At 33.9% G+C, this 13,472-nt stretch overlaps 1 protein-coding gene across 1 annotated transcript; it reads left to right on the top strand.

Moving 5' to 3' along the window:
* Positions 1–1,493: 1,493 nt before the first annotated feature.
* On the top strand, positions 1,494–7,396 carry LOC105319581 (uncharacterized). The gene is made up of 6 exons (XM_066078120.1): positions 1,494–1,667; positions 2,682–2,777; positions 3,382–4,159; positions 4,281–4,829; positions 5,263–5,503; positions 5,619–7,396. Exons 3-6 carry the CDS (start codon positions 3,488–3,490, stop codon positions 6,110–6,112), a joined length of 1,956 nt encoding a protein of 651 aa, XP_065934192.1. The 5' UTR covers positions 1,494–1,667; positions 2,682–2,777; positions 3,382–3,487; the 3' UTR covers positions 6,113–7,396.
* The last annotated feature ends 6,076 nt before the right edge of the window (positions 7,397–13,472 follow it).

The following is a 13,472-nucleotide window of genomic DNA, read 5'->3' as shown; positions in this document are numbered from 1 at the left end:
AGACATTATTTTTTTGAAAAATACACGCATAGTGCAAGTGTTGTAAAAAATAACTGATTTATTAGGCTTTTAAAGCGAGCTGGTAGTTTCTTATCTGGGTCAGAGTTCGACCCCTTTCTTTATTTATGGTTACATTGAAATTAATGTTAACACGGGCTTGGTCCCTGTGTGAATACGCTCTATAATTTCTATGTTATCAAAGCCCCATACTTCACATCCGTATAATAATACTGGCATTACTACTTTATGGAAAAGGTCTAACTGACAATCGACAGGTAAATTAAATTGCCTTATTTTCCCGATGATCCTGTATACAGCCTTCTGTGCCTGTTCACATAGACCTGAAAGACCCTGAACGTGCAAAAACAATGCCAAGGTATTTAAACTCTTTCACATTTTTAATTATTTCATTTCTAAAGTAAAATTCCCGTTTTATCATTGGACCTTTAGAAAATACCAATATTTTTGTCTTATTTATATTAACCGTTAACTTCCATTGCCCACAGTATAAATAAAATTCATTCAGGGCATTTTGTTAATCATCAGGCGTTTCAGCAAGAATTACAGTGACGTCAGCATAAAAAAGAAGTCATAGTATAAAATACATAAACAGTTCATCCTCTATAGGTTTGGTAACGCTATGTAACCCAATTATGTTTTTATCAATCAAGAACTTTTCTAAGTCATTAATATATAACGAAAATAAAAAAGGCGACAAATTTTCACCTTGATGTACTCCAACATTACAGCTAAAAAACTTAAATCACGGTAGAAAGAAAAACGTGCGGTGCACATGTCCGTGTTCAAACGCATATTTGGTCGAACAAATAAAAGGGGTGGTAATTGTTACTCATTGTTTTATTTTTTCTTTTAAAAAAAAAGGAAAAACAAAAACCGTGTCAACGCATCAAATCATTTGTGTGTGCGCTAAAATTTAACAGAAAGCATTTGAAGCACTTTTCTCTGCCATCTTTAAAGAACAAGGTACACTTAGTATATTATGTTGGCCTATGAAAATCATGAAAAATGAAGCAGCAGCTAAACTGCCATCACCCCTCGAAGTTAAATCTGGACAACCCCCGTGCTTGAAACATGCATGGGAAATGGCGCCAAAACGTCACATATCAGAATTATAAATTCCAAACTTAACCTGGATTTCACTTTTTTGCAAAAAACTACGAATTTGTACACACGTATGTAAATATTTTGATATGTGCACAGGCAACGCGATAGATAATACTTGTATATGTCAAAGCTATTGCAATTACTAGTCGAAAAAAACATATTTCGTAAATCGCGTTTGCTGTGCTCATAGTGAAATTTAAACATTTGTCATTTCCGGAACAAGTCCCGTGGCTTATATTTTTAATGAAAAAATGCCAAATTATGTACCATGGGATCTACAATTGCTGCATTTCAAGTACAAATGTAGCAATAATCCAAATTTTAAAAATATATTTGATTAAATAAATGCAAATCGTAGTCATTGTAATTCGGAATTTTTAATTTCGTTCGGCGGTTTCTGTCGTAGCGTACCAGACGACAAGTTCGACAATCGCAATGAATAGATTGAATGAATGACGGTGCAGTGATTGACGGAACTATGTTCATTATCGATACGTAGACATATTCAACACAACTGATGTACCACTATGGGATTGTATTAGGTAAGGATTGATTGGCGATCTTATGAAAACAAGGAAAGCAACAAAATGCATGTTAATCCGAGATTCCTCTGACTTGCAACCCTGACCCGACGCCGCTAATTTTTTTGGCGTGTGTTGTAGAGATGGGGATAAAAATCAAACAAACTAGTTGTCACTGTATAAAGATATGTCATTTTGCATGTCCCTTTCACCAGAGACATAAATAACGTCTCTGCTTTCACGTAACAGGCCTATCTGCTTTTGGAAATAAGATAAAAATATTTTTTTTCTGTAGGCCCAGTGATGCTATTTTTGATGTGTATTTATGAATATATTCATGCAAAACTATCAGGTGTGAAAGCACGTATTAAGGCATATGTGGCATGTTTCTGCTAGGCATAAGGGAAACTGCCCAACCACATATGCAGTAGCCAAATCAAGACTATTACATGTAACTTTGACCAGAATTTGCAATATGACAATCTACAGATGCGTACTATCGATATTAATGCTACATTTATCGCATGATTGTAAGGAAGATACAGAGATTTATTCATCCAGGGAAAATCATATTTCTCGAGGGCAATGCCCAAAGGAAATATGGTTTTCCCTGGATGAATGAATCTTTGTATCTCCTGAATGTTTATGCAATAAATTGTTTATTATACCGAAAAAACAGGTGATTATTTAATACACTGGGTTCTAAAGGGTTTTATGCTATTGCAAAGCAATAACGTAGTAAATGTTACATGTAACTGATTTCTTTCTGTTAGTTTTCTGATATAAAAGGTATTTGTACAATTATTTAAGAAGAATTTTAATCATTTGAATCCATCGTATGCATGCTCATCCTCAGGATTTTTCATATGAATGGAATAAAAAAAACAAAATCAAAAAAATAGTTATCTTCACTTTTGCCACACATAATCTATAATTACAGTATTATCACATTTCAACTGAAACTGTAACTGCTAATAAATATGAACAGATGTTTGAAGCCATGTAAGTAATTGTACATTTTTCTACATTCTACAGAAATCGGATGTTCATGTTTGTGTGACTTTACCAGTGTTCAGAGGTCAAATTAAGTTTATTTCCATAGTGATGATGAAGAAATAGCAATAAACAGAGGTACGATAAAATATCTTAATAGCAGTTATAATTTAATACCTGCAATCCTTTATAATTTTACCATTTATTTTATATTATTTAAAAACCGGTATTAAGGTTTCTCCATGCAGCTTGATAAATGTTATTAAAGCAACATAAACTAATGTATAATCATAATGCAAAGATAAAGTCTATTCTAATATAATGGAAGAAAAAATCATTTTTTGGGGGAAAATATGAAATTTAAAAACTTTGCGCATATCAATGAAAATATTAGTTCCTGTTGGACTAGAACCCAATATCTTGGGGTCCAAAGGATTGGCAGTCAGATGACTAACCTTTGGAACTGTCAAGTAATACACTTGAAGTGGTCAATATTTTACATGTACCGGTAGCTAGAACAATATGTTGAATTTGCATGTTGTAATGCACTTCTAAAAAGGACAGGTCACTGGGTGTGGAGGAACCTTAAAGATATTAAATTGAATTTCTTTAAAAAATTTCTACAGAAAGTTCTTTCATCATTGCAGATATTAAATGTACATCTGTCATATACATGTAGCATTATTATACTTGTACAGTAATGTGATTGTGTGTGATTAATGACTTTTTAATATATTTTTAGAATGCCTAAGTTCTACCCCTGATTGCTGTGCTCCAAAAGAACATCACAACAGGACAGATACAGGATAAAGAAGGAGCATGCAGACTTCATCAAGAGAAGACTCCGTATGGATGTTTCTGATGACAGCATGCTGTGTAGGAAATGTCGTCACATGTGTGAAACAAAATCGACAAGAGATTCTATTTGCAACAGCCCTGAGCTAAACAAAATACAGAAAACATTATCAAAGCAGAGTATGAAGAGTCCTCCTTCAGTAACACTGTCCATTCCAAGTACATCTACAAGTCATGCTAACTGTGTAATATGTAAAAAGCCAGGGCCAAAGCTTGTTGTTGTTCCTGAAAACACTCGTGTAAATGTATTCATCCAAAAAGAAACATTTGTTCCACCTGGTTCTAGATGCTGTCCTAAACATATATCTGATGGAGATCTCAACACTGAGGCATTGCATCTGTTGAAACAAACAAGTTCTGTCTCCAATGTCAACAGGACCACCATTGTTGGAGTTTTAAAACAAACCAGGGATGTAGCAATCCAAAATCAGAACAAGAGACTGAATTTTGATGATCCACATGGAATGCAAAATGAAGATTACTACAATCTAACAGGTGTTACAAAGGATCAGTTTGATGAATTGATGACGTATTTGGTGGAGACCAACTTAAGATCATCCAAGAACAGAAGTACTAGAACATGTGTAGCATTATTGTTGACAAAACTTAGATGTGGTTTAAGTAATCAACTACTTGGAACCTTATTTGGCATGAAAAAATGGCAGGTATGGACATGTTAAGTGAGACAATACATTTAAGATTTCTTATTATTTTATTATACATAAAAAATAAAAACTCGTACGTGATTGAATGTACATTAATTGAAACTGGGTTTTCTATTTCCAGGTTCGACGTGCTGTTATATCTGCGAAAAATGCTTTGATGGAAGATTTTGTGCCAAAGCATTTGGGGTTCTCTCACATATCAAGGGAGGATGTCATTTATCACCATACTCGTCCCCTTGCCAAGGAACTTCTATGCAGCATGTCAGATAATCCAGTCATTCTTGTACTCGATGGGACTTATGTATACCTCCAAAAAAGCGGAAACTTTTCTTTCTCACGTCGTTCCTACAGCACCCACAAACACCGGCCATTAGTTAAACCGATGATGATTGTATCAACTTCTGGATATATAATTTCTGTATTAGGTCCCTATCTGGCAGATTCCAAAAATTCCGATGCAAAGATCTTAAGTCACATGATCCAGACAAATGTAGAGGACATTAGGAAATGGGTAGAAGAAGACGATATTTTTATTGTCGACAGAGGTTTCAGAGACGCAGAAGCTTTGCTTGATGACTTGGGGATACATGTTGAAATGCCATCCTTTCTGACTCGTCATTCAAAGCAACACTCAACAGAAGAAGCCAATTCAACCAGATTTGTGACCAAGGTACTTGTACAATATAACATGCCACAATATAATACTGATTCAATTTGTTTATGTTGTTGCAGGTCACCTTTTTAAAATTTTAAGCTTAAAATGTTATTGATGTGTTTTAGTACTGTATCATATAGTACAGATGTGTTGTGAATCCAAAGCTTAAGATATAACAAACTTTTCCTTTTAGTTACATTGGACTACAGTAAAACTCATATTTATTTCAAACACACATATAGGGATTTCTTGGATATAACGAGGTTTTTATTTGAGTCTCCAGAACTTATTTTTAAAAAAAATTGTTATACGTATATTACGATTAATGGATATAACAGTGTGAAGTTGTTGCCCCTACGACTTCGTTATAACCGAGTGTTACTGTATATTTAATTTGCATGCATGTGTATTATATATGCATATTCATAGTATGTGTTGTGTGTTACAGCTTAGATGGGTTGTCGAGTCAGTGAATGGCAGGCTCAAGACATGGAATTATTTGAGCAGGACCATCCCCAATACACAGATACCACATATTGGCGATTATGTCCGCATAGTAAGTGCAATCTGCAACAAGTTTAGACCAGACTTGAGCACTGGAATTGAGGAGGAAGATGTTGCCATGGCTGCAAAAATGCGATTTCTTGCAAACGGAGTGAATGAGTTAAAGGATTATGTTGAGACAAGTGGTGAGCATCATCTTGAATCTTGATTATGTTTTCTCACAAGGTTTTGGCAGGATTTTCAAATATAAAAATTGGTTGAGAATAAATTGAACTTCTATTTGAAAATAATATTTTTAAGGTTTAGAGAAGCGGAGCATAAGATGGAAGAAGATAGACTCCCATGATGTAGTCTTCCCTCATTTGACAGAGGAGGAAATACGCCAGTTAACCTTAGGTGTGTACCAAATAAGATTGGCAAAGTCATATGCATATGAACATTTTATGGAAGGAAGGTATGAAATTTTCATCAGTGATGACTTTGATGGAATCCTGTGTGCCAAGATTCAAAGTAGACACATTTCCGCAAAGAAATACTTACTCTGGATAAGACATGATGATATCAGTATCAAATCTTGGTTTTGCAAATGTAAAGTTGGTACAAGAGTTGTGGGCATGTGTGCTCATATTACCAGTGTGATTTGGTTCTTGGGTCTTGCTCGTCATGAGGAAAGTGGTGTCTGTGGTGTGCGCGATTGGTGTAGTTCTGTTGAGGATGCTGCTGCACTCCCAATTGATGAATCAGAAAGTGAGGAAGAAAATGAAGAAAGATGTTCCATAACAGAAGAGGAGTGAATTTCAAAGTGACTCATCAGTCAATAAATCAGTCAACAAAACATGTTTGGTAGGAGAATTTTTCTGAAATTTAGTGTATGATATCTGTAAAAATTAGTGATGATTACAAAGTACCTGAATGTGTATATTGCTGTTTTGAGTTCATACCTAAATGCAAGTATATTGTTGATTGATTTATTTCTACAATTATTTTGATTGCAATTTAAGATTATAAGCAGATCAATTTATGACAAAGTTGCAATATCAAATGATTTATTGTATGAATATTGACAACCATTATATAAAACCATATATGTGTAAAATAAGAATGTCAGAATCACATTGTCTAGAGGCTTATTTAGTAATGACATGCTCTTTGATTTCTAGCTGTATAAAGTATAATGGATGTGCTTTTCAATAATTGATATTGTATGTATACAACAAATATTGTTCAAACGCTGTATACATTTTGTTCATAATTGTGTCTCATTGAAATGAAATACATGTATAGGGATAACCTCATTTTCTTTTACCTCTCTATTTATATGCTTGTTTATCTTTTAACTTGTAAAGTATACTACTCTCATAAATACATAGCATATCTTTACTATAAAATTAAAAATATTTTAAAGTTAAACATTTTCAAAGCAATTCATATCAATATTGCCTATTTTTGGGCATTGTACCACTGTATTTGAGATCAAACTGTAAAAATGAACAATGTGTTATACTTTGAAAAAAATATTTTAATTAAACCTCCGTGGAGTCCAGACCACTATCATTTTATTTTAGTTTTGTTTTATTGTGGTTAAAATCATTGCATGTAATAATTTAAACCAATACTTCACACCAGCTTTCATTGAATATTATTATTGACAAATGTTAAGTAATAGGAAACTTTGTATTTAAGTGCATAAAGGTCAAATATGATGTGTTATACATATAAGTGTTTCTCTTTTTAATTTAACAATAAATATATATATAAGGTCTTTGATACAAATACAGAACTGTTCATGGGATACTATTATCAATGCAAATATAAGCCAACTCATCATATAAAGTACATTGATGTGTCCTAGGTTACATGTACTATCTTGTAAAATGCGCCATGGATTTGATGAGGACTTCAGCAGACATTAACAACTAAGGAAATTGCATTATTTGCAAGCAAATGTTATGTAATCATTGAATCATATTAATATTAAAAAACAACATTTATTTCAAGTTTTTAAAAGTCAAAGGAATCATTTGACAACCCTTGATTATGGTCCTTTTTTTACCCCCCCCCCCCCATACTTTGGACTGTGAATAGTTAACTCCTTAGGTAGCCAAATGAAAACATGTACAGTTTTATATTGTAGTAAAAACTCCACAAATGTGTAATGTGCACCCAGGTATCAATTTATTAAAAAGTTTTTAATTTAATTTATTTCGTTGAATATTTGAGAAGAAAGCGAATTTTATTGCCACTAAGGGCATTAACGTTAAATAACGTCATAATTTTGCATGTCATCTTTCTTTCCGGGTATCTCAAAAACTATTAGTGATACAAAGATAATATTACTATATATAGAAAGCCCATGTCCTAGAGAGTATTTGGACCAAAATTTGTTAACCTCTGAAAATAGGCCAAATATGACCCTAAGCGTACCTTGTTCTTACCTTGACCGGAGTCAGACCAGAATATCTCCGATGGTTGAAGCACGGTTTCATTTTAGTAAAAATGAAGTAAGTTCGATCTCATTTTAGTCGAACTACGGCGACGGTAGTTTGTGATCGAAATCTGACTCCGAGTACGGGTTATCTTTATAGACAATAAACTGACCAATGAGAGCGCGACATCTGATCGTGAAAAGGGTCCCAGAGCTAAAACTGATAGAAAATGCAGTATTTTTGTAAAAAGACGTTTTGTAGATTCCTTTTTTCCCGATTAAGACAAAGACCACACGGCGTGCGGGTGTGACCGGTCAGCAGAGGATGCTAACTCCTCCATTCGAATGCTGGAGAAAACGTACCCAGAAGAAAACGTACCCAGGAGAAAACGTACCCAATTTATAGGGTACGTTTTCTCCAGGAGAAAACGTACCCGGGTACATTTTCTCCAAGAGAAAACGTACCCTATAAAAATAATAAATAATGGTTTTCATAGATATTCTTAAAGCTATACACGCTATAATTTGCGTCAATTTTAAATAAAGGGGAAAATGTATGTGTTTGATAACTAATAAAAGTTACCTTTATTCTGTTAATTATAATGCTCAATTCGATCACGTAACAAATATATCAAATATTAAACAATAAAAAATATTTATTTTCCTGCCAGGAAAGTAATGCCTCCTCGTGAATATCAATCTATCACGTGATATCGACAGCTAAATTTAGCCTATCATACCAAAACTGGTGAAGGGTCAACATCTTCATAATTGTGATAGTTTCACAAAGGAAAGGATATTTTCAGTAAAGCATAAATTTGTCCGATATACGAGTACAAACAAAAGAAAAAAATACAAGCCTGTGAGTAGATATGAATACTTCCTTTAAAGAAATGACGTAGACCTGTGTTTTTCCCCTATGTGCTATTTATAGATCCTATAAGTGTTGATGCAGAAGTAAGGGTATCGTGAATGGCAAGCGTATTTTACTAATTATACATGTATGTATTTCAAATTAACAACTGTTAAGCATATTAAAAATCAAGTTGGATATTTAATTAGGCAAACAATAACGGCCACCTAGTTCTCCGCGGACATGCGCAATGAGGTCGGTTTGCTCTTCCTTCATCAATATTCATGAAAAGGTATATTTTCCTGGCAGGAAAATAAACAATTGAAAATCTATATCTTTGTAACGAGATGGAATTCACCCTTGTAATTTACAGATTAAGGATAACTTTTAAAAGTTGACAAACACATGCGTTTTCACTGTCATTCAAAATTGACGCAAATTATAGCGTGTATAGCTTTAAATGAAACAAAATAAAATATACAATGAACATTTGTATCATTTGTTGTTGTTGTTTTTAAATGCATAGTCACGTACTTAAATTATTAAGAGAATAATTTGTAGCATACACATACACGAACATGGCCTGAGCAGTTTAATTAGTCGACAATTAATACACCATAAACGAAACCGTTAAATAATAAGTTTTTATTGCAATCTCATTTGGAGAACTAAATGATGAGTATGTCAAGAAGTCGATATCGCGTTATTTTTGACATTTTTTTTAAATTTATCTATAGAACAAAGTTGCTTAATTAAACCAAGTCTACTGAAGTCTTTTAAATATTTGTTTGATTCATATATATGGAAACTACTACGAAATGTAACATTGAACAGTCAATTTGCTTCCGACGCCACTGACATGTATAATGTGTGGAGAGTGAATTTTTCTACCTCCTGCGCGGGGAGGCAATAAATAATATTACATAATAATAAAATAATTGCTCAGGTATTTAATTGATTATCACTATAATTAAAATCAGGGGATCTCGCATAGAGAAACTCAAATTGGTAAGGCTACCGATAAATGGATAGTTAGAAGAAGTAGACTAACACTTTATGACAGGTAATTATTTCGTACTAAAATAAAAGTTGCTACAATTATTATAAAGATATTATTCATAAAATGAATATATTTCTATACATCTATGCATTGAAATATGCATAAAAGTAGCATTTGAAAATTATTTAATATGTCCAACCCCTTTAAAATTATGAAGTATTAAATTCATATATCTATAAAACTCTTACATTTCTGTATATTTATTATGAAAATGGTATTTAAAAGTATTAAAAACTATTAAGTAGTATAATTATGATTTGCATAGGGTACGTTTTCTCCTGATACCCTCCATGGCACCTGATCATACCTTTATTATGCGGGGGTAGGTGCTAGCGGCAGATGGGCACTATCGATGGACTGCATTAGTTTGTCAACGTCAGTTGTCCTGGTAAGAGTCCACTTTCTGCCAGATAGGGGTTTAACCATAATCCTCCCAACGTAGGTCCACACAGGGTTCAAAGTTAAACATAGATCGGAAAAATCCTTAAAAATCTTCTTCTCAAGAACTACAATGCTACAATTTGTGAGATTACCAGACAAGCATCCTCAAGTTGAGTAGATTAAAAATTGTGAAAACTGTGATCCCAAGGACAAATTTAATACCAGGCACTGGACCAAAGAGGAGTTCAAAATTTACCAAAGAAATATACAAAGAAAATGGTTGAAAATATTCTTCTTTAGAACTACAATGCTACGATATGTGAAATTACTATGCAAGCATCCTCAAATAGTATAGATTTTAAAAATGTTAATACTATGACCCCCAGATCAATACTAGTACCCAATAAGTGTTCAAATTTCAAAGTTTAAAAATATATAGAATTTGTTTGAATACAGTTTGTGAGATCAATATTCAAGCATTCTAAGGTAGTGTACTAGGAGAAACTAAATTGTTAAAACCGTGACCCCCAGACCAATATTGTCCTTAGATGGGTTTAAAGTTCAACATAGAAGTATATAGGTAAAATGTTTGAAAATCTTTTTCCCAGAAATACGAGGGGCGTTCAATAAATAATATCAATAATCAGATTACATAAAATACAGCGTTCAATTGACCTTTGAATTTATTTTCACGCATGATTTGGTTAATATTCTTTTTATGACCGTTTATCATCGAATACTCCCCAAGCTTTCAGATGCTGATATATAACCCCTACTCAAAAAAATGACTGGTAAGTCATCATCCATTAAGGCTGAAATTAGAGGCTACATAAAAGCATGTGTCAGACAAGGTATAAAGACTCGAAAGAAATTTTCAAAGAACTGTGTGATGTGTATGGAAACAAGTGTATGCCATTGAGACAAGTTTACAGGTAGGTCGGCACACTTAAAAAATGTCCAAACAGATCCTAAGAATAAGCAACGTCCTTAGGCACCTCGTCCGGATTCGGCGGATGCGATACTTGCAATAATAACGGTTAGTTACAGTATTATGACCGGTATAAATACACAAGTCGGTTTGTCTAATAACGATTTATGAAAGATCCAAACTTGTTACTACACGATCTATGCAGCCGGCATGGACAGTACAAGGTCCAGTCTCCAACTGATGATCAATGTGAATAACGACCACTTTGCAAGACACACATGAGTAAATAAATAGAGTTACTCTTGACATTATAGATAATTAATTAAAAGGATTACTCAGGATTAGTAATTGTTTTCATAACAGGTGGCACCTAAATGTCCGGCGGCCAATGTCTAATTAGCACGAATTAGCACTGAATTGTCACTCTAAATAAGTATTTTTCACACATACCCTCTCGGCCCCCGAAACACGTCCTCGTGTTCCCGATAGTTCTTTGCACTCCCGGTAGCACTTCCGGTACATGAATGGGCAATCGGATAAGCATGGCGATGATTTCGTGTTTGGAAATGTTGTCCCGGATAACGATTTGGTCCGGAATGAGCGCGGTATCAAGCTCCTGGTCTCTCCATTAATGCTTTTTGATCTTCTTTCAAATGCGTTGATTCAAGTTTGTATTGTAAAGCCTGCAATGCGACTTGGAGCTCTGCTTGTATTATCCTCGCTCCAGCCACATCTTCTTTTTGGGCACAGAGTTCTTCACTTTGTTTCTTGATGGTATTGTCTTTTTCCAACATTTGGTTTTCTAGGGTTTTTCGGTCACGTTTCCATTTATTTCTGAAAAAGTCCGGCTCTGCTTTCATGGATGCCGCCTGCTGCCTATATTTTTCGATTTCTGTTTCTATCTTTTCAAAATGAATTTCATTAACATTTACGGTTGCAAATGGCAATGTTGATTTGATCAATTTACTTACAGGAAATGTCTATTGTCAAGTCGTACATGTACATAAAACTTCTATATATTTAACAGAATTACTTGAAAATGAATAGGGTTTGTCCTTTAACCATGCTTATAAAGTGTACGAAGTTTGATAAACATGCATGCCAAAGATTTCTTTGGATTTTGCTAAAAATGCTGAAATGGACACACATACACTAACACACGCACAGCAACGATGCTATATCCCCTTCGCAACAAGTTGCACAAGGGTATAACTAAACAAGTCTTAAATTAGTTAGTTGTATCTCTTACAGCTCCAGATGATGCTCGGGCGACTAAATTATGCTTCATGTACAGGCCGATCTGCTATTCTGAGTATTCTTCATGAATAGGACATGACTTTGTTTACCACACGGGGCACCTCGGAGATTAAGGTGCAGTGATAAAGAAACATATATCCGAACTACCAACAAAGATTTCGACAACAGCGTTTCATTGGCTATCTGAAGGGTCACTCTTAGATGGCCCCGTTAGGGATGTTGTTAGATCTTGTATAGCGTATCGTAGAAGAGTGGTTTTACAAGTCTAATTTTTATTAGATTGCGAATATGTTTTTAAGTAATGATACCTATATACCATAATGCAATATTACTTGTTTCTTTTTGAAAAAGTATAAAAAAGTATTTTTTAAAACTGGAATAAAATCTGAATATTACAGGTAAATTTGATGAAGGCGAGACTTGCAAAGATCCGAGGACGAATAGAAGCAAACAGCTTACCCAAGCACACAACGACAATCAACAGTACAGCGGTCCTCATGCTGGCGTGTCCTTTGTCCCAATAAAGAATTTTGAATCCTGTTAAAGTGTATACTAATCTTATATAATATGCATTATCTTACAGTCTTATCGCCGACAAAAGACAGATGACACAGTAAGCAAGGTCATTTTATCATGAAAATACCTTGTTGTCTATTATATTGAAAACCTTAGTATTTATTTTCTTTCAGGGTAGTTTCCTTTCTTATTTTCTCCTTTCGCTCACGACTTGTAATTTAAATTTAGCAATCATGGATATTTACCGTCTTCCTTGGAAGACGGTATAAAGAGTTGAAATAATTTACAGTCTCCGGGTTGTGCACTTCCTCTCCTTTGTGATTATTAGAAAATACATGATGTGAAAATTTACATTTATTTCATTGGTTGAAATACCATTCGGTGCAAGGGAGATAATTTTCTGAGGATCTTTTCTCAATCGCAACTTCTCGGGCCTTTCTCACAAGCTCGGAAAAACACTTCGAATGTATTACCAAGGCGTCCATCGCAACCCCGCTTTTTATAAAACTTTATATAAATGCAACACATTTTACGATCTGTTGAGATGTGAGCTATACTTCATAAAAGTTAACGATATACACTAAAATATAACACAGAAATGACATACACAGGAAAAATGTCCACATGTGTAAAACATGTGTTAAACATATATTTTACATATATATTTTACATGTGTAAAACACATAAAAAGAGCACACATGTATTAAGTGTTTAATTTCACACATGTTCAACAT

The sequence above is a fragment of the Magallana gigas genome, chromosome 3 (genome assembly GCF_963853765.1).
Source record: "Magallana gigas chromosome 3, xbMagGiga1.1, whole genome shotgun sequence".
In the NCBI taxonomy this organism is placed as follows: Eukaryota; Metazoa; Mollusca; class Bivalvia; order Ostreida; family Ostreidae; genus Magallana; species Magallana gigas.
Note: the sequence above shows the minus strand (reverse complement) of the source record. Positions and strands in the feature narration are given on the sequence as shown.